The sequence below is a fragment of the Microtus oregoni genome, unplaced genomic scaffold, assembly GCF_018167655.1.
Source record: "Microtus oregoni isolate MIOR12 unplaced genomic scaffold, Mior012 000040F_ref0000088, whole genome shotgun sequence".
Lineage (NCBI taxonomy): Eukaryota > Metazoa > Chordata > Mammalia > Rodentia > Cricetidae > Microtus > Microtus oregoni.
The window spans coordinates 15447088-15471458 of NW_024543207.1; the positions used below are offsets into that span (position 1 = coordinate 15447088).

General features: G+C 43.9%; 1 protein-coding gene across 3 annotated transcripts in view; it reads left to right on the plus strand.

Annotated features, from left to right (window-relative positions):
* The window catches only part of Ctnnd2 (catenin delta 2), a 752815-nt gene that overhangs the window by 710394 nt on the left and 18050 nt on the right, over positions 1-24371 (plus strand). For all 3 annotated transcript variants that reach the window (XM_041632036.1, XM_041632037.1, XM_041632038.1), the window contains 2 exons: positions 1229-1439; positions 6548-6632. In XM_041632036.1, the coding sequence (XP_041487970.1) occupies positions 1229-1439; positions 6548-6632 (296 nt within the window). The remainder of the gene's footprint in view (positions 1-1228; positions 1440-6547; positions 6633-24371) is intronic.

Consider the following 24371-nt stretch of genomic DNA (forward strand, 5'->3'; position numbering starts at 1 on the left):
GAAGGAGGTGTCATTTAGAGGTCTGTTGCAGTCAAAGTATTTCCTGTAACTATTAGAAGCTGGCTACATATGTCTAGTCCTGGGGTGGGAGGTGAGTAAGGGACCTGACGTGGAACACTTGCCAATTCTGCCCAAAATAATTCAGGGACAACAGACTTTGCTGCAGGCTCTTGTTTACTTCCAGAAGTAAATTAAAGGAGCAGAATTGGAAACTGCGGGTGGGATGCATTAATTGTCCTGCTGGGCTGTTGGTAATGTCTAAAGTGCTTTGTATTCTAAAAACACTCCATAAATCTGTCACTGTAAGTACCTTTATCATTGGGAGAGGCAAGACCGGTAATGATAAAGTGAATTAAGTAAGCAAAGTTGGGTTTTATTTTACTTTCACACGAAGAAAAACATGCCAGGTTAGTTAATGCTGCATTACAGAATCGTGCAGTAAAAGCTCATGGGAGAGACAAGGTGACCAGAGTACACAGGCTACTGCATTAGACAATTTGTCAAGGTCGCCTCCCCTACGACCGCTGTTACATCATACAGATCCCAGTCTCAGTTCATGCTGTTGTGCTCGTCACTATACATTTTATTTACTTCCGGGGATATCAACGTGGCATCTGTTGAAGCTGTGTTCTTTCTTAATTATGGAATAAAGATGCCTCAGTTCATCTTTAAGATAATCTTATAGATTTCGTGCCCTTGTTGTTCTTGCTTTAAAACCTGAAATCAGTGAAGGTTAGAGCCATAATGTCACTCCCAAAGAGAACCAGTCCTACATCTATGGACGACCAGACCCTGGGCCTTGGCTGTGAGCAACTGCAGTTGGTCCTCAGTACTGCATATGACTCAGCCAGAACTCATCCACCTGCAGATCGAAATTATTTGATTAATATTCACATGCATTAGTTATGTGCAGAATTTGTAGCAGTGTGACGTCAACAGAGAAGTGATGGAGAAGTAATTTAAAGTGTGAGGACAGATGGACATCTGCTGCTTTGTGTGAGATCCAGGCTTCCATAGATTTGAATATCCACAGTGTTGGGGTGAGGATGTCCTGGACCCAGTGGCTGTCAGTGGGCAACAAACTTCCTGTGCCTTCTGAAATCACCCTGCACAGAACAGGCAGTGCCTTCCCACACCCACTTTTCCTCTTCTGATCCCAGCTCTCCATTGTCCCTCTCCTTCCACCTTCACCTTCCCTAAACTGTTCCCTTCGTTCTCTTTCCTAAAGGCAAATATGCCATGCGAGACCTGGTCCACCGGCTTCCTGGAGGGAACAACAGCAACAACGCAGGGAGCAAGGCCATGTCAGATGACACCGTGACAGCTGTGTGCTGCACCCTGCACGAAGTGATCACCAAGAACATGGAGAATGCCAAGGCCTTACGGGATGCTGGTGGCATTGAGAAGTTGGTCGGCATCTCCAAAAGCAAAGGAGATAAGTAAGTCAAGGGACAATGTGGTCTTTGGGTTAGAGTAAGTCAGGGGTGGCATTGCCTGTGCATTGGAGTAAGTCAGGGGCAGTATTGTCTTTGCATTGGAGTAACTCAGGGCGGCATTGTCTTTGCGTTGGAGTAAGTCCGGGCAGCATTATCTTTGTGTTGGAGTAGGTCTGGGCAGCATTGTATTTACATTGCTAAGAAAGACTGCACACCCCAGCCTACAATCTGAGTTCCTTCACAGGGCAGCCAACCAGTTTAGTCTGGAAACATGACATTATCTCCCTGCTGTTGTTTCTCAAATGTGCTTGCCAGTCCCTGTATCAATGGACCCGTATCCTTAGGTTCTGTGTTCCAAGTCATCACACAGGCGTCTTCTCTGTGTGTCCTTCCTATGGAGTCAGAGAGAACTAATTCTACTCGTCTGCTCCTTTAACCGCTGTAAGATTCTGGGCAGGTAATTTGCTATGTTCTTGCTTTCTAACCTAAAACTGAAGGCAGGCCTGGCGTGATACCCTTCCTGGAATCAGGGGTCATCAAATCTGAAATGTTAAATAGAAATTCCCCAGGCAGAGAGGCAATATTCCCTGAGATTTAAGAATCAAGGGTATCTTACTGTATGCAACTAAAATAAAAAAAAAAACTTCGCCAGCTAAGATGTTAGTGTATCAGCTACTATATCAGCCTTTACAGAAACCTTCACTATCCTTAATTAAATTTTGTCTTCTGCAAGTCCCTCAGTGTAATCAAAGAAGATTAAATGGGTAAACTTTTTATTATCAAGGGCCTGCCGACTTCTTGCCTTTTCATTCCCTGCCTCCCGTTCCTTTACATCTAAATGCTAAATAATTAATTTTTCTTTTGTTATTGAAGATGGTGAGAAATGCTCTTTGAGACTCTCTGGAAACTCTGTCTCATTATTTCATTTAACTCTGTTATTGGCAATGTGCTATAAAAAGTTTCGGGGGGGGGGGTTTAAATACCCTGAGATCCTTAAATAGGCTCGTTCAACAATTCAGCATTAGATTTGAATACGTTTTTGTGTCAAGGGGTGAAGCCCATCAGACTCAGGCAATTGTTCAATGTAGATTTGGGACTTGAATTATATACAGCTTATGATGTTCTGTCTGAAAATAAAACATCATGGTTCATAGCCAGGAAGCTACGTAGTTTTCTTCTTCACATAGCTCAGCAGACCTGCGGGTCTCAAGGAAAAGAAGCGTTGTGAGCCCTTGAGCGTTGTGAGCCCAATATATTGTTGCTGGGACCACTTTTCTTTAAGGCATATCTACTTAGGAGACACAGTAAAACCACAGTCGACAGGAGCATTCTATTCGCCTGTACTTACGAGACATCCCAAGGTTAAAGTACATTCTCTGAATTTAAAGACAAGAAAACTGGGGGTGCGGAGAGGGTGGCGGGGTATCTATCAAGTCCCTTGGGTTGTCTTGAGTTTCTCCACAGCAGTAACTGACACTCAGTGGGCCTTGAGTACACAAGATTCTATGGTCAGACTGATAGCCAAAGAAAACTAGTTGGTGAAACTACTTTGGAAAGTCTGGAGAAATCACCTGTGAAATCTTGCGGCTCTTCTGTGGTGGCCGTGAGCTGTCCTTCAAAGTGTGGCCCCAGACTTGGGGGTTGCAGATGGGCAGGTGTTGCTCACCTGTTGGTGATCTCACGAGTGTCCTTTAGTTTGCCTAAACATTTCTTCATCCACGGTCACTCATTTCACCAAATTCTTCCTTCATCTTTTTTTACTCTTTGTCAACAGCCTGGAATTATGACTTTAATAACAAGTGTTAAATTGAGCTGAATCAGGTCTCTTACAATTTCAGTTCTCATACTTAGCCCTTCCAATTTCCATGTGGCTTGTCTCTTTGGTATACAAATATCCTGACTAATTGGAGGATCAAAACAAGGTTTTTATTACCTCTCGCTTCCTACCTACACCTCCATTTATAATTGCTTTTCACTGCTTCTGAAACAAAATGAGACCAGGATAGCTTCTCTGATTCTCAGCGTGAAACTTGTATTTGTCGCTCAGTCCTATGGTGACAAGCATTGGGATTCCCTTGAAGCTCTCGATGTGTTTTAGTAAAACAAAAAAACTTTTCGGGAGTAGAACTTTTGAGCTCAGGAGCCAATGGCATAGTAAAAAATATCAGTTCATTCCTGTTAACCTATACAACTATTACAAATATGTCCACACAAAATTGTTCTTAAAAACTTGCTTATAGAGCTAAGATCAGTTCAAGTCTGGTTTTTCTTTGAAACAGCATGCAAACAAACATGGCAAAGCAAACAAACAAGAGCATAGAACAAAACCCAAATATGCCTAGCTGCGGTCCTCAAGTTTTAAATATTTTTACATTTTACTTCGAAGTATGAGCAAACCTAACCATGTGGTGATGGGACCACAGTGCACCGAAACCACAATCCCTATGGTGCTGGGAAGTCATTCAAGGCACCTGGTACTCTGCAATGCTATTCCCATGTGACCGAGTTGTACAGCCATGAGGAATCGCACCATCAGACATCTTCAGCCACCCCGGATTTGACAGCTCCCAGGAAGATGAAAGCCCTGTGTAATTGTTATCAACACTTATAGGAGCGAGTGCACATTGTTTTGAAGTCTGATGACTTACTATTTTCGTATCATTTTTAAACATACACTGCAGACATTCTATCATGTCCATCTGTTCCAAATATCTACTTTCATTATTTCAACAGTTATATGGGAAATTGTGTTGGATGTGTCATTGTATTTATCATAAGGCAAAGAAGCTATTAATAGTCTGGATTGTTGCTTGTCAGTATAGAGCTGTGTGCTATGACTCGGGTTATAATCGCTTAGGAACATTCAGTTTTTCTAGTCCTTCTGTTGACAGTGACAGCTTTTCAAGTAGATATTTTTATGACACTAGTCAGTGGAGGAATCAAAAGGAAAGACGAAGAAGAGGGCAGTGTGCCTTTTGACCTTCCTGCTGCTAAAACACCATGCTATTCTGGTATTTTAATTGAGAGGCTAACCTGCTTCTCATAAGCATTCACAGTCTTATTTTGTAACTAAAGAAGAAGTTGAAACAAACCAAAAAATTACACTGTGTCCGAGGAATTTTTCATTCTAATGTGTCAGCCACACCACCATTACCTGAATTTTAATAATGTTCCTCCAGGGTTGCCTGGGCATTGCCAGAGACAAATTACTGAGTAGCAGCGGTAAAAACACAAAAGCATTTAGTCTTTGTTTAACCTTGGTTCTGCAAGGCCAACCGGGGCTCTAATCTGTATCCTTGAAAAGGTTTACATTTCTCTAAGTTACAGAAACTTAAAACTTGAGCTAGAGCATGGTACTATCATAAATTATAGAATAATTAAACATCCATTCATTTTAGTGAAATAAAACAAATGTTATCTTATTGTAGCTAATGTATTAATGTATTATGGACAAAAAAATGGAATTCGTAGAACCTCATTTTTGTTGTTGTTGTTGTTATAATACAGCCAAAGTTGGGTTGTTTCTCAGAAACAGGTAGCTGTCACTGTTGCTCTTCAGTCAGTGGACACAGGCGCTTTAACCTTAGCTTGTGTAAATTACAAACGTGAAGACCCAGAAGAACAGTAGCCATGCTCTCCACATGTCCTGCCGTTCCATGACTTCACTATAGAGTGCCTGTCGTAGATGTTCGTTTATTTCAGCTCTCAAATTCAAGCCCACCCCAGCCCATCCACCATCTGCTTCCTTTGCATCTCAAAGGCCTTTTTATTTCAAAGATGTCTTTTTCGTTAACATTTTGAGAATTTCATACATGAGTTCTTATAATTCCACCCTCCCTCTCCCCTTCCCAAACTCCCCATCCCCCAACCCCCTCTCAAATTCATGGTCTCTTAAGACTCCTGTAATTTTTATTGGTGTGTGTTGGGGGGAGTGGTCTGTTCCCATTTAATGCTGCTCTAATTTACATGTTTGGGGCTGACCACTGGGGAACGAATAGCTTACCTGGGGCCCTGCTCCTGATGAGCACCTGTTCATCCCCTCTCGGCACCTATTGGTTGCCTGTAGTTCTTCATATTGGGCTGGGACCTTATGAGATGTCAGCCCCCCATCCACATTGATTTGTGCCCTGGTGTTGTCATTGTGAAGGTCTAGCTTAAGGCCGCCATATTGTTGAGATTCAATGGGTACAAGCATCCCCATCATTATTAGAAGACCCTATCTAGAAGCAGGTGTCCTGGTCCTCTGATTCTTCAGGAAGAGGGGACAACAGCGAGGGTGTAAGAGTCAAAGACATTTTTGGTCTCACTTCAAAGACTTGTCAGTGGCCCTGCCATATGAGGAGTCAATTTCTGAACTCTCCATTGCTTTGGAAGCCTTATTACTTGGTTACAAGAAAAAAATCTATATACTATATCTATGAGTTCCTGTGACATTGATCCAAAAAGACCAAACTTGAGGAGCACACAGGGCTTCAGAGATTCTTGTTTACGAGCATTCTTAGGTATCCATGTTAGGTGTGTGTGTGTGTGTGTGTGTGTGTGTGTGTGTGTGTTCATCTGTGTGTCTGTGCCCATCTGTGTGTCTGTGCCCATCTCTGTGTGTGTGTGTGTGTGTGTGTGTGTGTGTGTGTGTGTGTTTGTGTGTGTTATGTATGCTTAGCATCCACAGGCAACAGAAGCATTGCTTGTGCTCACACAGGTCAGGGTGCCAGCCCCATAGCTGTACCTGTGCCCTGGGGATATGGCTGTCTCCATTCTTCTTATTACCCATGTGTGGCTTAACATTGCTGTAAAAATCCCTAGACTCATTCAGTGCTGCAGAATCACTTTTTTTCATATATCTCTTCCATTTTGTATAATTAGAGGCTATATCTGTTTTCACCCTGAGTGTCATGGTTCAGGTGTTTGCGTTTGGAATGTCTTTGACAAATTCTAGTGCCCTCCTGCGGTCACCTTCCAGATGTGCCATTGAGAAGAATGGGTCAAGGAAAGCAATAGTCTGCTGAAGAGAAAAACCCAGAGGATGTGGATTTTATTCTCTTCTGAAGAGACAACGTACTTTCAAACTAGACACCATTGGTCATCTGCATTTCCTGTCCTGTCTTTTCCAGGCACTCTCCAAAGGTGGTTAAGGCTGCATCTCAGGTCCTCAACAGCATGTGGCAGTACCGAGATCTGAGGAGTCTCTACAAAAAGGTAAGGGCTGCTTTTTCCTTTTTCTAACCTGGGGTTCCTGAGCTCATAGGTTTTAGGGCCAAATATGACCATCATAAGAAGCATCCCACATATAGTCAGTGTTTGTTCAAAAGCCTTGGGACCTGAAACAGGAAAGAGAAAGATGCTATCCATATACCAAGATATAGCATGTGAGCCTTCTTGACTAAACAGATCTAAACTTATGTAGCCTTACACCAAAACGTCTCTTTTTGATTCCCTAAGAGTCTATAATTTCTTTTCAAATTTTGAATTTAGCATCATCATCATTATTATTCTTACTAGTATGTGTTTGTGATGTATATGGACACGTATGCCATGGTGTACATATGGAAGTCAGAGGACAACTTGTGGAACTGGTCCCCTCTTCCACCTTTATGTGGATTCCAAGGTGTCAGAGCACAGGTGTCAGGACTGGCTCAGCCAGCATCTTTGCCTGCCGAGTCATCTCACTGGTCCCTGTGAGTTCTTTTATTTTCAGATATTCATTTGCTTCTTTATTTTACGTGTGAGCATGTGTGTATGAGTGTGAATGTGTCTGTGTGTGTATCTATGTACTACTTGTAGATGTGGGATACCACAGAGATCAGAAGACATCGAATCCCCTGGATCTAGAGTTCCAGAAGATTGTGAGCCACCATGGGAGTGCTGGGAAAGGAAGGAACCAGGGTCATCTGAAGACTAAAGAGTGGTCTGAGCCTCTGAGACACCATTCCATCCTCCTCTTCCATTTCTAATTAACACCCAATGCATATATATATTTAGAGAGTACAGCATGCTGGTTCAAAACATGTATTTATTGGTTATTGGCACACTCAAAGTATTTACCTCATTCATTCTCTTAGGCATGTGTCATTCTTTATGGTTAAAATTTCAAGGTTCACCCATCTAGCCATTTTGAAATGCATAATTATATATTTTGAATAACACTAATTCACTTTATAGGAAGAAAAAAAGCACTGTTTTTAGAGCTTGTGTATTCTAAAGTAAACCCAAAGGTCATAAATTTAGAGATTTTGAAAAAAAATTAAAAAGCATCAATAAATTTGAACAAGTAATTACAGAGAAGACACAGGAAAAATAAACATCTCAAGAGAAACTGGGGGAGTCAAAATATATGAGGGCCGGAAAAATCACCTACACGATGCAGAACCTGCTCTGTGTTCCGGGTCCTGATGGCGTTATTACGTGGCTGCCCAGAGGTTAGAGCTGAAGGTCTGCCTGGTCTCCATAACCACAGAAGGCTTGGCATTCATTCTGTGTGCTTGTGAGGCAAGCAGGAATGTATATTTTACATTTAAAAGCATCTTCACTCTCAATGTGGATCAAAAATAAAACCTGGAAAGCACCACTTCCTGGAAAGCACCACTTCCTGGAAAGCACCACTTCTGGGGATGTTGGTGCTGTCCATCAAGGCCGAGTTCCGTGAAGAAAGGATGCTTTAGAAGCTGGTGGTCAGGCAGGCCTTCTTTGGTTGGTTTGGTTTGCTTTTTGTTTTTTAGACGATAATTTTTATTGAGAGTTTTATATACGAGCATTGCATCTGTACCACTTCTCCTCCTCCCTCACCCACTCAACTCCTTCTGTGTCTTCTCACCCTCTCAAATTTATAAACTCTTCTTTAATAATTATTGTTACATGGATGCACATATTCTTTTTTTTTTTTTGGTTTTTTGAGACAGGGTTTCTCTGTGGTTTTGGAGCCTGTAATCCCAGCACTCGGGAGGCAGAGGCAGGCGGATCTCTGTGAGTTCGAGACCAGCCTGGTCTACAGAGCTAGTTCCAGGATGCACATATTCTTAACAATATCTTCCAGGGGATGTTTTGGTTTTTTGCTATTCCTAGCTAAGCAAGTGGGGAAAATTTAAATGTCACTAGTAAGTAGAGATGAAGGACATCATAAACACAAGAAAAACACTAGGGTTCAGAAAGGAAAAGCCAGGCTGGAAAAGGTAGGTGACTTCCTTCTACCATGGCCGAGGACCTTCCTGCTGAAAGAGCCTGCACCTGTGGGCATCCCTCATCACCAGCCCCTGTGTGTCTGCAGCTCCTTGGGCAGGGGTGTGAGTTCGCACACAATGTCCCACATCAGAAGGAATGAGGCCCATCTTGCCAGAGGCACATTTTGTCTTTCTCTAAGCCTGTAAAATATTTAATACCTGGCTCTCCTGTGTTTTAGTCTATTTTTAGATTTCCCCAATGGCCCTTCTTCTTCCCTTGAGCACTCAGCACTTTGCACTTTAAGTTGATAAAATTTAACATATGCATGTCTCTTTCCAAGTTTTCCTGTGCTTCTAGACATGACGTTTGGAACAGAGATCATAAAATTAGGAGTTAGGGACTATACCAGATTGGTGATAAATCTTTCTAAATATTTTCCTCTTAAAGATGAGCAAGTTTTCTGTTTTGCGTGAAATTCAGACCCGCCACTCCCATGGTCTCTGCTCAGCTCCTTCTTGAGGCTAAGTGAAATCTCCCTCACAGCTGAGCAGTGGTGGCACAAGCCTTTAGTCCCAGCACTCAGGAAGCAGAGGCAGGTGGATCTCTGTAAGTTCAAGGCCAGCCTGGTCTCTAAGAGCTAGCTCCAGGACAACTAGGACTGTTACACAGAGAAGCCCCGTCTTTCAAACAAAAACAAAAGAAAAAAGGAAAAGAAATCTCCCACAGAAAAGGTCGTTGAACTAAGCAGAGTAGCAGACATGGCTGAGCGAACCAGGCAGGCACACATGCCCTGTAAACTGGAGTGGAGCCGGCAGTTCTGAGCCCCTGGCTTACAGGAAGCACCGGCTCACCTCCCAGCTCTTCTGCTCCTCTGCAGTGCACCTGCTCACACTCTGTGCACCGTGGGAAAGCAGCTCTGAGACACCCTAGGCTGTTTAGTGAATGGCAGCACAAGCTTTTCACTTTCGGGTGATTTTTTTTCCTCTGTTGGTAGTAGAGTTCAAGAAGTGTAATTGTCTTTGTATTCCCACAAATGGAAGGGTGTGTTGACAGAAACTTAATGGAGTTAAAACTCAAGAGCTAAGTTGGTTTAAAATAACGTGTTTCATATGACCACATTCAAGAAAGATGAGCTGGAGAAATCAATGTGATGTTTTTCGTTGGCCCATGATTTAAAAATGTTGAGAAAGAGTTGTTCTTAATCATTTCCAAATTATGCAGTTGTGAAATGAAACAGGGACCTCTGAGCTCAGTGTCATGAGCTCTCCTGATAAAGCCCTGCATTCATAATCATTTTCCTTTTGAAAGACCTGTGAAAAAGCCCAGTTCATTCTTCCTCTTCAATTGTCTTTAATCGGCAGGGAGGCCAATTTTTGTCCTGTTCTTCATTGACAATTTGCATACCTTTGAAAGCTGTGTGATCCATATCTTTTAATTATCCTTATGTCAAATCTACTTATTAGAATCTATTAGAGATCAGTAACTGAAAGGCTCCAAGGAAAACTTAAGACACAGAGGCCACAGCTGTGGGCAAGTGTAAAAGATGGAGCAATTGTTGGCAATTCTATTACTTTCTGAATTATATTCTCTAGGTGTTAAAGCACGGATCAAAGGGAAGAAAACTATAGAGCTAAATCTTAAAGAATGTTTAGAATTTGTATAATTAAGAGTTTGGGGTGAGGACATTAAAAGAGGGAAAACATAGCTGGGAGATGGAATTTAGGATGTCTGAGACCCAATGTGGCTACATCCATCACTGGCTTCAGTTACATAAAAGCCAGACATGCATAACATTAGCTCAACTGTTTTATTTTCCAGATACGCATTTAGTCAGCTAGGATACCTTGGCTATCTGGGTTCTGACCAAAACAACTGTGGTTTATTCACGATGCATTTGATGCCCCCAAACACATTCGCATTATCTGACTCTTCAGCTTAAGTGGAGCCCATCTGGACTATCCACTTTGGGGAAGATGAGCAGAGGTTATCATGGTTATGTAACACAGCAGCTTTTCTAAACAGACCTCATGTTCAGCTAGCCCTACGTAGAAGTGTGAAATCCTTTATCATCTGTGAATGGTCAGTGGATGGTTCATAAAGCAATGGAGGGTATTTGCAAACCTGTTGGTTATGTAGGATGTCAGAAGTGCTTGTCTCTCTAGACACTTCAGATTAAAAACAAGTCCCTTGACAAAATGGAGTGCTTATGTTTGATGGTGTTTGGGAAGTCTTACGATGGGTGGCTTGGGGAAGAGTAAATAAACTTGGGAGGAGGAGGGTATAAAAATCCAAAAACAACTGTCTAAGTGCTATGTGTCATCACCAAGAAATGGAATGGGGTGTAAACAAAGTCACTAAGCAGACAGCGCAGCTATAGATGATCCACTTAAGTAGCTACTTCTGCCATGAGCCAAGATCAGACAGAAATCCTCTGCGCACACTGGCGCTCTCTCTCTCTCTCTCTCTCTCTCTCTCTCTTTCTCTCTCTCTCTCCTCTGCCACGCACTGTAGATTCAATCCTTTCTGTGTAAGTTAAACTTATTGACTGCCCCCCCAGCCCCATACACTTACTCCAGCCAAACAGTGGAACAGAGAGCTGGGCAGTCAAAGAGTAGGAAGCTGCTGAGCTCCGGCTCATACCCAGGGAGCTAGGACTTGGCCTGGGCCTACACTCAGCTGCCAGGGTGTCCCAGGGAAGTGGTTGGCCATGAGCCCTTTGATAATTCTTTGACAGTCGAGAACCAGTCTAGGCCCCAGCAGTCATTTCCATCGCCATTTTCGCTGCTGCTTTTCCCTTGGTCCCCTGCTCTCTCCTGCTGTCTGTAGATGCTAATGCCCTATCCTTTACCCACAATCTTGCTCCTAAGCGACTCCACCTGCCAACCATTGCTTTGTAATGGAGCCCAGCAGGAAGAACCATACATATGAAGGCTTAGTAAAGCAAACCACAGGCTTGGTGTTTTAGGACGTGACTGAGGAAAGCAAACCGCTATGGTTTTGTGGGTGGCTCTTTCTGTTGCATGTCAGCACGGAGTGCATGTGCATGCACAGTGGGGTGGGTATACTGAAGACTCCTGTTACCTGGAAGGTCAGAGTGAGGCCTAAGGAAGAGCGAGATACGCAGTCAAGCAAAGCCTATTGCTGCCCTCCTCCCACGACTGTCCCCATTTTGGCCCCATATGCTTCTCCTTTGAAGTGTCGCAGAACAAATGAGCAAAAGCCATCTTCTCATGACTCCCATTACACGTCAGTCCTCCCCTTTGCCTCAGGCTCCCCACCGCCTCTTCTCCATCCTTGAGCAGCTCATCTTCCTGTTCATTCCTTACATTTCGGTGTCTCGAGCTCTTGTTGCTTGGGACTCGGTTGTCTGGTCTGCGTATTTCCCGAGTGGCCAGAACTCTACCCGCTGGGTACAGTTAACCAAATGTGGCTGTCCCTGCGATCTGTTTCCTAGCCCTTGCTCTTTAGATCATTAGCCATCTACACAGCCCATTTAAATAACTTTTCTGCAGTGCCCCACTGACGCCAGATCCCAGAGAGTCTGCTCCTCCTAAATTCAGCTGCTCTTCCCGGGTCCCCTGCACGTCAACATGAGCTAACCCTGTTCTCCACATTGGTGCCAGGAACCATTCCTGCCTCTACAGAAAGCTGTATACATCTCAGGCTCTGCCCACCTCTTTTGACGTTCAGGGACGCATAAGCAGCTGCCTCTTTGCTGCCAGATCACTGGGCTGAGCTCTGATCTGAGCTTCTCGTCTTTAGACTTGGCCTTTGCCAGTCTGCTCTCCAAAGGGCTGCAGGGATAAACCGTCTAAAGTGTCAGTGTGATTCGTGCCTTCTCATGGCCCTCTTGGTCTTCAGTATGGTGTCTAAATATCTTGGCATGGCTCGTGAGTCCTACCAAGACCAGCCTAGGCCTCTCTCTAAATCATCCCATCCCTTGCAAGTACTTATGCAGCCATATCTGTCCTTGCCCTCAGACCGTCCCTTAGATCTGTGTTCTGTCCCATGGCACATCTCAACCTTCATTCTCCCTGTGGCTTTGATACTACCTCCCTTGAACATAAACTTTATGAACTCCTTAATCCAAGTTAATAGCACTGCTTAGTAACCTAAAACAGTTTTTAAAAAATGATGAGTTTAAATATTTTTTAATTTTTACTTGAATTGCTTTTCAGTATTATAAACCCATGACTAAACATACTCCAGTTTACTGGCACTATACCATTTAATGACTACATAAGTATTTATGCTTCTGGTAGAAACAGCTTCCATTCCTGGCTCAGATACTTGTCGTGGGAGAGTTTTCACCATCAACTTATTTACTTGGCAAGTCATCCATCCCTTCATAACCATTGACATCACACTCATCTCCAACCCTGGAGCAATTAATATCCACCTTAATGAAAAGCACCAAGTGCAAGGATCCCCCAAATATATAAAAGGCAGGATGAAGCTATGCCTCTGGGAAGAGACTTCATCTGTATGCATGAGAAATAAGACTGTAGTCAATGAGAGAAACCAGAGCTGCATCGCTGGCAAAAGTAATGGAGATGCTTTTTAACTTTTCCTTTTAATAAAAAGTCACACTTCTTAGTTTATCTCAACTACTTTGATTACTCGCTGTGCCAAGCTTAAAAGTTTCCTCTTCCAGACACCAGTATCTGTGAAGATACAGCCTACGGTTTAATGGAATAGAAAATTGAAGCTTATCTCCTCCTCAGCCAGTGTTTTATGGGTCTTCATGGGGCATTATGCTCATGACCACTTTAGCAGACCTTCCTGAATGCAGACTGGGTAACAGACGTTGATTTTAAATTTCACACAGCCCATTCAGCTTCCAAAGCATTATATACACAGCAGCTGCCTGAAGTAGAAGCTTCCTTTATCATTTGGACTGTGGGTTTTTGTTATTTGGGGAAGTTTATTGTTCCCTATTAAAGTTTAAATCTTTGTGTTTCTTAGGATGGTTTTAAGTTCATACAAAAACTAAAGGGGGAGACAGACTTCCCATGTGCCCTCGTCTGTAGATGGAAATTTCTGTCCCACCTGGTCCTCTCTGTATGCTATGAATATGTTTTATTACACTGGTTAATAAAGAAGCTGCTTTGGTCGATGACTCAGGCATATTTCTAGCTAGTTCTTATATCCTAAACTAACCCATTTCTATAAATCTGTGTATCACCATGAGGCTGTGACTTACCAGTAAGATTCCAGCATCTTTCTCCTTCAGCAGCTGCGTGGCATCTGCCTGACTCCACCTTCTTTCTCCCTGCATTCAGTTTAGTTTTCCTGCCTACCTATATCCTGTCCTGCCACAGGCCAAGGCAGCTATTTTTCTTCCTGAATCACTTGATGTCAAGTTAGGGTAGTGAAAGAAAACACTGAGGTTCAACTCAGCTACAAAACATCCCCCTCTATAAATCTGGGAATTTACTTGGTGATGTTTGTATTGACAAAGAAGGTCTTTCTTCATGAGGTCCCTTGACCTCTAAAAGACAATTCTTAGACGCTCATCATATGATATCTTTCCAAAATCAAACGTACAAATGGGAATAGTAGCAAAAATCAATCGTTCAAAAGTGAAAATCAATGTACGTGGCAGTTACTGAATAAGAAGTGACTAAATTACACCTCTTCCTCAAACAGATCCCCAAGGAAGGGAACCCCATGTAGCTACACCCAAATTAAACATTTTCTCTTTAATCCACTCTTATCACAAAACTTCTCCCATACAGTTTTAAGTTAGAAATTGCAGAGACAAAAAGCAGGAGGAAAAAGACTCGGTCAAGCACAAGAAAAGCCAACAAGGGGAATGTAAGTTTACATACACACAGGAACTCACTTTGTGATATCAACTCAAACTCAACCACTTGTTTTCTGGCAGATCAGGATAAACTGGGTGGTGTTACAGCTACCCTAGTTCCTCCTCGCCTCTGTCTTTCTTGTGCTGAACTTCTGCCCATCCCACACCTGCCAAGCTGGTTAAATAGAGAAAGAAATGGTTCCATGGTGAGGAAAGCTAGCAGAGTTTCACCTGGCTTTGGTCACTCTGCCCAGGAGACTTGTGCCCATGTTGCCTTCTTCTCTCTTGGGGTCAGTGGTATCATTTGCTCGGAGTTGTACTAATCACTGAGCCTCTCCCATCTGTTGATGGATCACTTATGCCTGGACATCTTCACTGGGCTACTCAGAATTGTCCATCAGCCTCAGGCTTTTGCTAAACCTCTACAGGCAAATTACACTAGATACAAAGTCCATACCCTTATATCTGATGCCATTTGAGAAGACCTATTTAAAAGGAAATGCTTATAATCATAAGATCGTATACCACTCTTGGAAGTGTGTCATACAGTGGCTCCAGCTGAAGCTTGAGCCACAAGAGCAACAGTCATTTCAACCTCTGTTACTCAACGTGTAGATCACCCTGCTAACACCACTTGAGACGATAACCCCTGCAGCCCCCAAGTTTTCAAGAGTACATAGTTCATACTCCTTTTGTCTATGCTCAGAATGTCTAGGAACGCGCTCTCTGTCCCATATCTTCCATCTCGGTGAAAATGCTATAGTAGTTACCAGTAGCTTCAACCTTAACAGCTACCCACACCCATGATTCCTCGGTCCTGTGCAAGATCAGTGCCCTAGGAAACAACAAGAAGCCTTCAGACAATTTATCACGGGGTGAACAATATGAAAACTATCATCAGTGGCCAAGGGAGAAGGAAAGTCAAAGAATTTGGAATCTTGATGCTTCTTTTTGGTGCTACTGGTCCTGGATAGGGTGACACCCTTGACACAGTTCCCATGAACTCCTGAAAAAAAACACTGAAGCCCCATTTCCCCAGCTCCCATCTTCCTTGCCCTGAGAGCCCCCCTCCCAGTCCGACTAGTAAACAGACATTTCCATATTCATTCAGCACATAACTGGATTCCTATTCCCTTGGTTGTCTTCTAGGCTCTGGGAATTTCTAAGTGGGTTTATTTTTTATTGGATTTCCTTTCCCTGTTGCTTAAGCATGTGGTTCTCAACAGTTATTTCTTGAATGCTCTGCACTTATTTTTTTCTGGACTATTGTGAAACAGACATATGTTTCTCCTGTTCATGATCTGAGATTCTGAAGCAAATGGTCCCCGTTTGCTGTCAAGAGAAGCTTCTTTAATTAAGAGTTGGTAGTTACACTTATCTATAGGTGTAAGGATAGGGTTTAGAATGCCATGAAGGATTGTGGTAGGCTAGAAAAGTAGCAGTAGGAGATTCTTTTCTAAGGTCTGTGACCTCACTAGCCCTGGAGGCTGGCTGGACTTCCAGTACATGGCATGTTTTGCCTCATGCTGAGTCGACCTTAAGTTAAATCAGACAGCTGTTGCTGGCCACCAACGTGTGCATGGACCCACTGCATCTTCATGCATAGCTTGCCACACTGGTGATGTCATGGTTCAAAGGTGCTGCAGCTAGGTAGGACTGCTTAACTGCCTCCATCCCGTGACAGAGTATTTTCTGGAATCACAGAAGCTAAACCACAGAAAAGAGACTGTCGGTCATATCAAGTGATGTCTTCAGTAATAGGGACCCACCCTCAATTCCCCAGAGGCAACCAAGGGTTACACCAATAGTCTGTTTTGTTTGGGGAGTCACTTTGACACCCCTAACAAGCTGTTTCAAAGGAGTTTTCGTGTGCCTGATACTGGGGTTTTATTAGTCTGTGGTTCTTGTGGAAAACGTTGTCAGTCCAAGTGGCTCAGCTCATACACACATGTATGCAAACACACACATTCATATGTATTGTGTATAATTTTAGGTAAATATAAAACATCTGTTGAAGCTTTAATCACACAACCTTGGTGTTATTCCTTCCTCCTTCTCCTTCTATATTGGCTTCCCTTTCTCCTCCTTAGTTTTAGCCCCGTCCCATTCTGTGTTTCCTCTTTATATCACCCGTATCCTGCTGTTCCCTCTCGTGAGCCCCCATTATGATCCCTTCATACTTTCCTGGTTCTGCGGCTGCTCCATGCTGTATACTCATCTCTGAAGTTGCGGAACCACGAACCACGGATAAGACAGAACATGCGATGTTTGTCTTTCTGTGTTCTGGTTAACTCACTTAGTGTGACCTTTTCTAGGTCCTTCCATTCATATTCAGTTTCATGGTATCATTTTTCTTTATAGCTGGAGAGTATTCCACTGTGTATATGTGCCACGTTTTCATTCTCCACTCCTCTGGTGAAAGACATTTATGACCCAGCCCCCTCTCTCATTGACATATGCCCAAAGGACTCAACATCCTGCTCCACAGATCCTTGCCCAGCTGTGGTCACATCCTATTCACAAATAGGAAATGAAAGTCCACTGTTTTATTTAAACTCCCAAAGTGGCACCACAAAAGAGGCTGGCTTGATCTTCTGGTGTTTTAAGGTCTTTGTTTTTCTCCTTTTGGTACCTGTTGTATCCTGACAAGTCATGGTAAACCTCTTTGACTAAAGTCAATGCATTCCTTCACGACTTGTCAGATCTTCTTGATGATAATAGGTCTTCAGGATTAGTCCAACTGAATTAAACTGAGTTCATAAAATTGATTTATAAGTATTTGCTTTTAAAACGTAGTATTTCAGAAGAGCCACGTCCTAATATATACTGTACCTTTAGAGCCCAAATCAATTTAATTAAATTTCTTTAAAAGCTGAAACAAAGTAATGAAAGTCAGGGGTCTATCAGGTAGTATTTATTTCTGCATTAAACCGCAAACACTCCCTTTTGGCCCTTAACATTTAGTTTAAATATTTAGCGCTAATGGCTTCTAGAATTGTTGGAATTTAATGAATTCTTAACAAACAGTTTACCTTTAAAATAGAGATAATTTTGAATTATTACATCAAAGAACAGCAGAAGGTAGCATCGCTATGCGAAATCTGGCTTGGTCTTCAGTCCCACTGGCTGTGTATGAAACATTCTTCCTCTGTTGTATCCATGCTGGTGAGCATTTTAGATTGAAATAGCGACATAAGGCAGTACCTCCACTAATTCAGAATGGTTTCTTTCTCTGCTTAGTGTACTTACATTAATGAGTTCCTCCTACCTAGAAACGACTGGAAAACAGCCCATCTCTGAACAAGCATTTTTCATGTATGAGGGCAATCTGGCCTTTTTCAGAAGGCAGCCACAATGTATGCTTTGACTATTACTTGAACATTTGTTTCCCCAATGAAAACGTCTGGGATGTGGATGTGAGTGACAGGCTCTAAGTGTATGAGGTTGATGAGTGGACGAGCTTGAGTTACTAAAAGCCCAGAGGATTTGCAACACACTCTATTTCAAGTCGCTCAAAGAAAATTAGAATTGACAGACTTTGTGGACTGTAGAGCCTTCCAGGACAGCAAAGGCAAAAAACTTGTATTTTTTACTTCAACACCAAGTAGTTGCTGGATATCCACTGAGAAATCATTGTTCTGAAGCCAAATAAATCTTATCAGAGGAAGAAAATTTGAGTGCTGTTTATAAGCAAGAAGGAAAGGCCCAGCGCCCATACGTGAAAGACCACTGCTTAGTGTTTACGTCGGGTTTTAGCGGATGTCCCCTGTGTGCATAGACAGCGTTGATTGTCAAAATCAATTATTTATTGAACTTCATGCCAGTCAGAGGCATCTTCATCATAAGAAAAGAGTTTGCCAAATCTAAATTCTAAGTCTAGAAGGCACTACACCAAAACTGGCTTTGGAGAGTGCTGTGAGCAGGGCCTTCAGCATGGACCTTGTCTGGGCTGTGACTCTTCACTGTCACCCTTGTTCCCACTCTGGCATGGTCTCCAAAGCCCATCCTCCAGAAGCAGAGGTCAGAGGTCACAAAACAAGTAACCCTAAGTCCTGTGCTGTGCTCGCCCTCACCTAATTAGTGAGAATTTGCTATATCATCCTATTTTCTCTCTCCTGAAGACCAAGTCTCTCTCCATCCTGCCTTTTGGCAGCCTTTGAGACATGTCTCTTCTTCCACCTTCTCATAAGCCCTATTCTGTGGCCTGAGCCAACTCATACCCCTAATCCCCCTCCTCCTGTGATGTGAATTATAGTTGCTCATCCTTCTCTGATTGAGTGGGAGTCGAGGGAGGAGGGGCAGGTCTGTGCACGACCCCACACCACAGTTCTCCTCCCATCCTACCCAAATGCTCTCTAGCCCTCTGGATAACATGGTTATCGCACCTCCTGGAATGTGACTCTGTGTCATTGTTCCCTAGCCAGTAAGGGTCCCACCAGGTGATGCCTTCAGGAACCCACCCCTCGGTGTGTTGGGCACACTTCTGCAGTGGGTGTGAGTGTCTGTACCCAACCTTGAAGGAAACTAGAGCACAACTAATGAGAGCTGCGATGTGCCCTCCCTCTCCTCCTTTCTCCCCAGCTCTCCCAAGGCTTTGTGATTGGGGAAAGCTGAGTGTCTTCACTCTGGGCGGGAACTTGTATTTCCTAAAACTGCAGAGATGAAGGAGCAGGGCCACATGCTCAAAAAGATGGACTTGGGATTGGCATCAGTCCAGGACCAAATGTACGGGTAGATGGAGGCTTCAGAATTCCTCTCAAGGTTAGATTAAAAAGGAGGCAAGTTCATGTACTCCACACCTAAACATAGGCAGCCCAGGGAAGCCATCACTGCCACTGCTGGAGCCGAGCTAAAGACTTCCTCCTGAACTACTTCAGCAGAGCCGAGCTAAAGACTTCCTCCTGAACTACTTCAGCAGAACCAAGGCTGCTTTGCAGCCCGGCTGTGTCTATGTCATGAACCAACAGCAGAAAAAGATTCTCGTGTGATTACTTTCTGCTAAAACAGTATCAAAATGATCGTGAGGCTCTGATCATCCTCGTGACACAACCAGAGAGTACAAAGACCGAGAAGCTGGCGGCAACACCTGTGGAATTGATGAGCACTTGGTTTTGCAATAATCGCTGCATTATCTTACAGCATAAAATCCAACTAGCATATGTCAGGCATAGCTGTGCCCCAGCATTAAGCCCAGCACCAGAATCCCAGAAACCAACAGGGCTCTCTGTCTCACAGCTGGGATCACAGGCAGGCAGACAGGATCGCTACAGTCTGTAGCGTGATGTGAACACGCAGAGTTAGTGGGGAATGGAAACCGAAGTGGATTTTCTAAATGCTCCCGAGGCTGAAGGCAACACACATTTAGCTGTTGTGATTTGATGCGCCTGCACTTCCTGCCTCCTGTTTACCTGGCACAAAGCAGAACCAGGCTGGTGTACTGAACAGATTGGAATAAAGAAGGTGTTGTTCTGGGTCTCTGAGGTAACAGCTAGGAGGTGTGCACATGGAAAGCCGAATCCCAGAGTCAGTGAGGCTCCGTACACAGGTGTGGCCGGGCTGATATGAGTACAGTATCTCTCAGCTCTGAGATTGTGGCCTAGTCTTGTCCCCACAGAAGTCGATATTGAGAATGCTTTATACGACATTCCCAAATACACTAGGAGACTGGAAGACTTTGTTTATGCTCATGTGTGTTCCTCCCAGCTACCACCTCTGCCTGTGCGGAGAAACTACAGGAGCGGCTTGCAACTAGGGCGAGTCATTAGCATCAGCCGGAGGGAGAGGGGAGATCCTGCCAGGACTTATACCTGGGCCTTCCTCAGAACAATGCAAAGGGAATCTCAAGGGCCGAGGCACAGGTGTTCCAACACTTTAAGCCCCATGCTCATGAGTTCTGTCGCCTTTGGTTTATGGGGGAGAGAGAAACTAAAGCAGAGATTCTAACACTGGCGAGAGGAGCTGAGTCCTCCCTGCCCTCACTCCTCCTCTCCAGTAGGGCAGAGGATGATCCTAAGAGCAGTTTGGGCCTCAGCCAGCAGCTCTGGCTCAGCCTATGAAGACACCTAGCAAACTCTGTACTGATATAGGCTTAGTGCCTTGCAATTTCTCTAAGAAGAAGTTATGGGCAAAGGTATGCTGTCCTAAGCAGTTTGTAAGGGACTCAGCCCGGCATCTCACCCTGTCAGGGAGGTCCCTCCACTGGTAGCATTCCATTTGACAATGTTCACTGTATGTTCAAAACTATAAATGAAGGGCTTGGGGAAACGGCAGGCACAGTATCTGTTCTGCAAGCATGAGAACCTGAGTTTAGATCATCAGCACCCACACACAAAGTCTGGTATACAATGTACGTCTGTGTCCAGTGCCAGGAGGAAGAGACAAGAGGTTCCTGGGGGCTCGCTGACCAGATAGTCTACCCAAGTGGTGAACTCTGGGATCAGTTAGAGCACCTGACTCGAATGTAAGGTGATGCAGGGAGACACTATGGTTGACCTCTGTCCTCCACTTGGGTATACAAGTATACATCACACATGGGTGTATGTGTGTGTGTCCAATTCACCTGCACACACACCACAGTCCTCATCCTATGGGAGCAGCTACAGTCATGAAGCACTCGTGTTCCTGAGACGGTAAAGTTGGACATGGGTTCATAAAGTTGACCTGGTTCCCCTGTGCTTAGAATCCCCGAAAATTCCACTGTAGGAAGCCACAACTTTGATGGGTAATAAACTTCTTAGAGAAATGAATAAGAAACTTTGACACAGAAGCCAAAGCTGGTGGGAAGACAACAGGAGGATGTGGAGAAAGGGGCAGGTAAGTCCTAGTGGCAAGTTAAGGCTCAAGGACTTTGGGCTTCTCTTTGAATTTCTGTTTCTATCTATGTGGGACAATTTAACAGCCTCCAGTTTTAAATTTAATGTGTTAAAAATAAAAACCAATTTGACCTGTCAGATATCATATCACATTTCTGATGGCTTAACTGGGTCTCTAGCTAAAGGGCACATCTTCTGGGTCGCTGCTCAAGGTCTGCAGAGTCATGGACATTTCAAAAGTTCCTTATCGTCAGCCTTGGGGATTAACAGCTCTTCCCTGGTTACTGTGGCCATTCCTCGTTCTCCATTTTTCTTCCCTGAGCTTTCTTATCTAACCCCAGCAAGCCATAGGGTATGTACAAAGGGGTCTTTGATTAAGCGTTTAATATAATAAAACATAAACACACACACACTATGGCCAATAATGAGTTAAAATTTAAACAAGAAAGGCTAGCGAACAAAGAGACAAATGATAAAGGAAACTATCTCCTGGAGTTGTGTCCTTGTGTGAACCAATTTTAAGTCTTTGTAAGTGACAACAAGAAGTAAGGAAATGATAGTTTATTGCTAGCCAGATTGCAGATATGCACATGGCTAGCAGGACCATGTGCGGTTAGCAATAATGTTCCCCTCAAAAATATTCATCTTCGTTATCTGAGCTTATTTAGTGCACAAAGAAAGAATCGAATGATCCAAATTCACCCAGTAGACGATGTGGGAAAGCAGTGAGACTTCACAGTTTCTGATGAGCCAGAGACCGTGCTTGGAATCAGCTGCGGTCTGTCTCCACCTGGACCAGCTGTATGCTGGTCTCTAGCATCTGGTGTAACACCATGCTATGACATTTGTAAGCATGTGCCATCAGAGTAGAAAGCTTAATGTCCCATCCAGGCTTTTCCACATGCAGTCATATCCAAGTTCTACAGCTTGGCCGTTCCAAGATTCCTGCTTCGGTGAATGGGATGGAAGAGAGAAAAGGTCACCTCTCATCCAGGGTGCTTGTTTGTATGCTGTGTGCGTGTTGTGTATGTGCATGTGTGTGTGCATGTGTGCGTGTGTATGCGCATATGCAAGTGTTTGCATGTGTGTTTGTGTTCACATGCGTGCACGCATGCATGTGTGTGTGTACTATGCTTGTAGAGGTACACATGTGTTATGTGGGCCTGTGGAGGCCCGAGGTTGATATTGGATTTCTTCTCTGATTACTCTATGTCTTATAGATTGAGACAGAGTTTCTCTTTTCCCCTTCAACCCAGAGTTCACCAGTCAGCTAGTCTAGCTGCCAGAACGCTCCTAGGGATTTAATTTCACTTCTGAAGCACTGTCATTTCAGGTGGACCAACACGCCTGCTCAGCATTTCCATGGGTGCTGGGGATCTGAACTCCAGTCCTCGTGCTCACTTTGTGTGGTACACATTGTACCCACTGAACCTTCTCTCCGGCCCCAAGACCCCTTGCTTCCCACTTAGCACTGGGACTGAGACCCTCCGCAGTTTTCAACCCTGTCCTATTTCTCCTCCTGTTGTCTAAACTATTTTCCTTGCTTTCAGAGGATGACCTCATTGCTCATTTTCAGTGAAAAAAAAAAAAAACATGCAAAACCAAGAAAGAAGATTTCACTCTCCTGTCCTCAAATCTCCCCACTTCCCTATCTCTTGGCTGGACAGCCTCTCTCCTCATGCTTTCCTCTTCCCCGCGGTCTCCTGCATCCTACCCGTCCTATACTGTCCTGTAATGGTCTCTTCTCTTCTGTGTCACCAGCTTCTTTGTCTTGGATGTTGAGTCGTTCCCATCAGCACACGCAATGCCTGAGTGACTTCCAGGTGATCTCTTTAGGCATCTCTCCATCACTCTCTTCAAGCCCCATTTTGCTGCTTCCCTCAAACCTAGAATTTCACCAAGAGTTGTCCATACTCAGGCTTCCCTTCATCCATTCATATAATCCTCTGAGCCCACTTGAGTTAGATTTAACCAAGCTTGTCAAAGAAAGCACTTCCTGCCGTGGTTTCGAACTCTCCAAGAGCAATGCTTGCCTTTGCTGTCTGCTCAGTCTCTTACACATTTATCCTTGCCTGATGTCACACCTGCCTCCACCTCCTCCCCAGTGCTCCATTCGGTTCCTCTCATCCTCCTTCCAAGCTGCTCTGACTCTGATTACTGAAGCGTCCCTGAGCTCGCTTAGCCTCTGCTTTATGCTCTTCTTAATTTGCATCCACTCTCCAGGTTCTTTCTGTTCTCTTGCCTTGGGTAATACCTGTGTTCTGAACTCCAGAATGTTACCTCTGATCCTGCTCCTGAGAGCCAGATTTGCAGATTCGGCCTGATTCTTTATCTTGCATCTGTATCTTTCAGGCATCTCTAATCCAACATACTCCCAAAGCAGTCTTGGTTTTCCTTCCAAAACTGTTTCTCTGCCATATTCTTTCCAGGAGAGCTCCTCCAGCCCCTTAGGCTCATGGCAGAAACACAGAATGAAGCCCGATTTCTCTGTCTAACACCCAAAGGCCACGGCGTCAGGTCTTCCGACAGAGATGCAAACATTCCACTTCTCCACCTGAGTCAGTTGCTCACGTGCCTGAGTCAGTTGTGCCTGCCAGAGCCGCTGCTTCTGCTCTGTGGTCTATAAGCTGTCTTCAGCTCCCAACACTCAGAAGGCAGGGTATCATCCTGTACCCTTGATCACTCCTCAGTCATGGTGACCATTCTGTTTCCACCCAGTACCTTCACATCTGTTTTTTCCTTGACTTGGAAGCCGAATTTAGTGACTGGGTCCATGTAACCCCTATAGTGTGAACTCTTCAGTGCTTCCTTGGCAGAATTTCACAACGCAGCCGCGCTAGCACTCTGCTCATCTCTGACTGCTGTCTTCTCTTCCAAGTGTAAGAGCTTCGCTTTTAACCTCAGAATCCTTAGCTTGCTTCCTTCTTCACTTTGCCTGTCCTCACTGCCTTTCTTCTCTGTGAAACAGAATCCAGCTCTTGAATAGAATCTTGCCACATAGTTACTTAGCCAGGGCGTGCTAGGTAACCTCTTCCAAAAGAGCCTACTTCTAATACTGGCTTTATCATATGAGTAAGAACAGGAATTACCAAAATGAGATTTTAAAAAAAGACATAAACAGATATTGAAATGAATATAAATTTTGTTCTTAATTTCCATCTA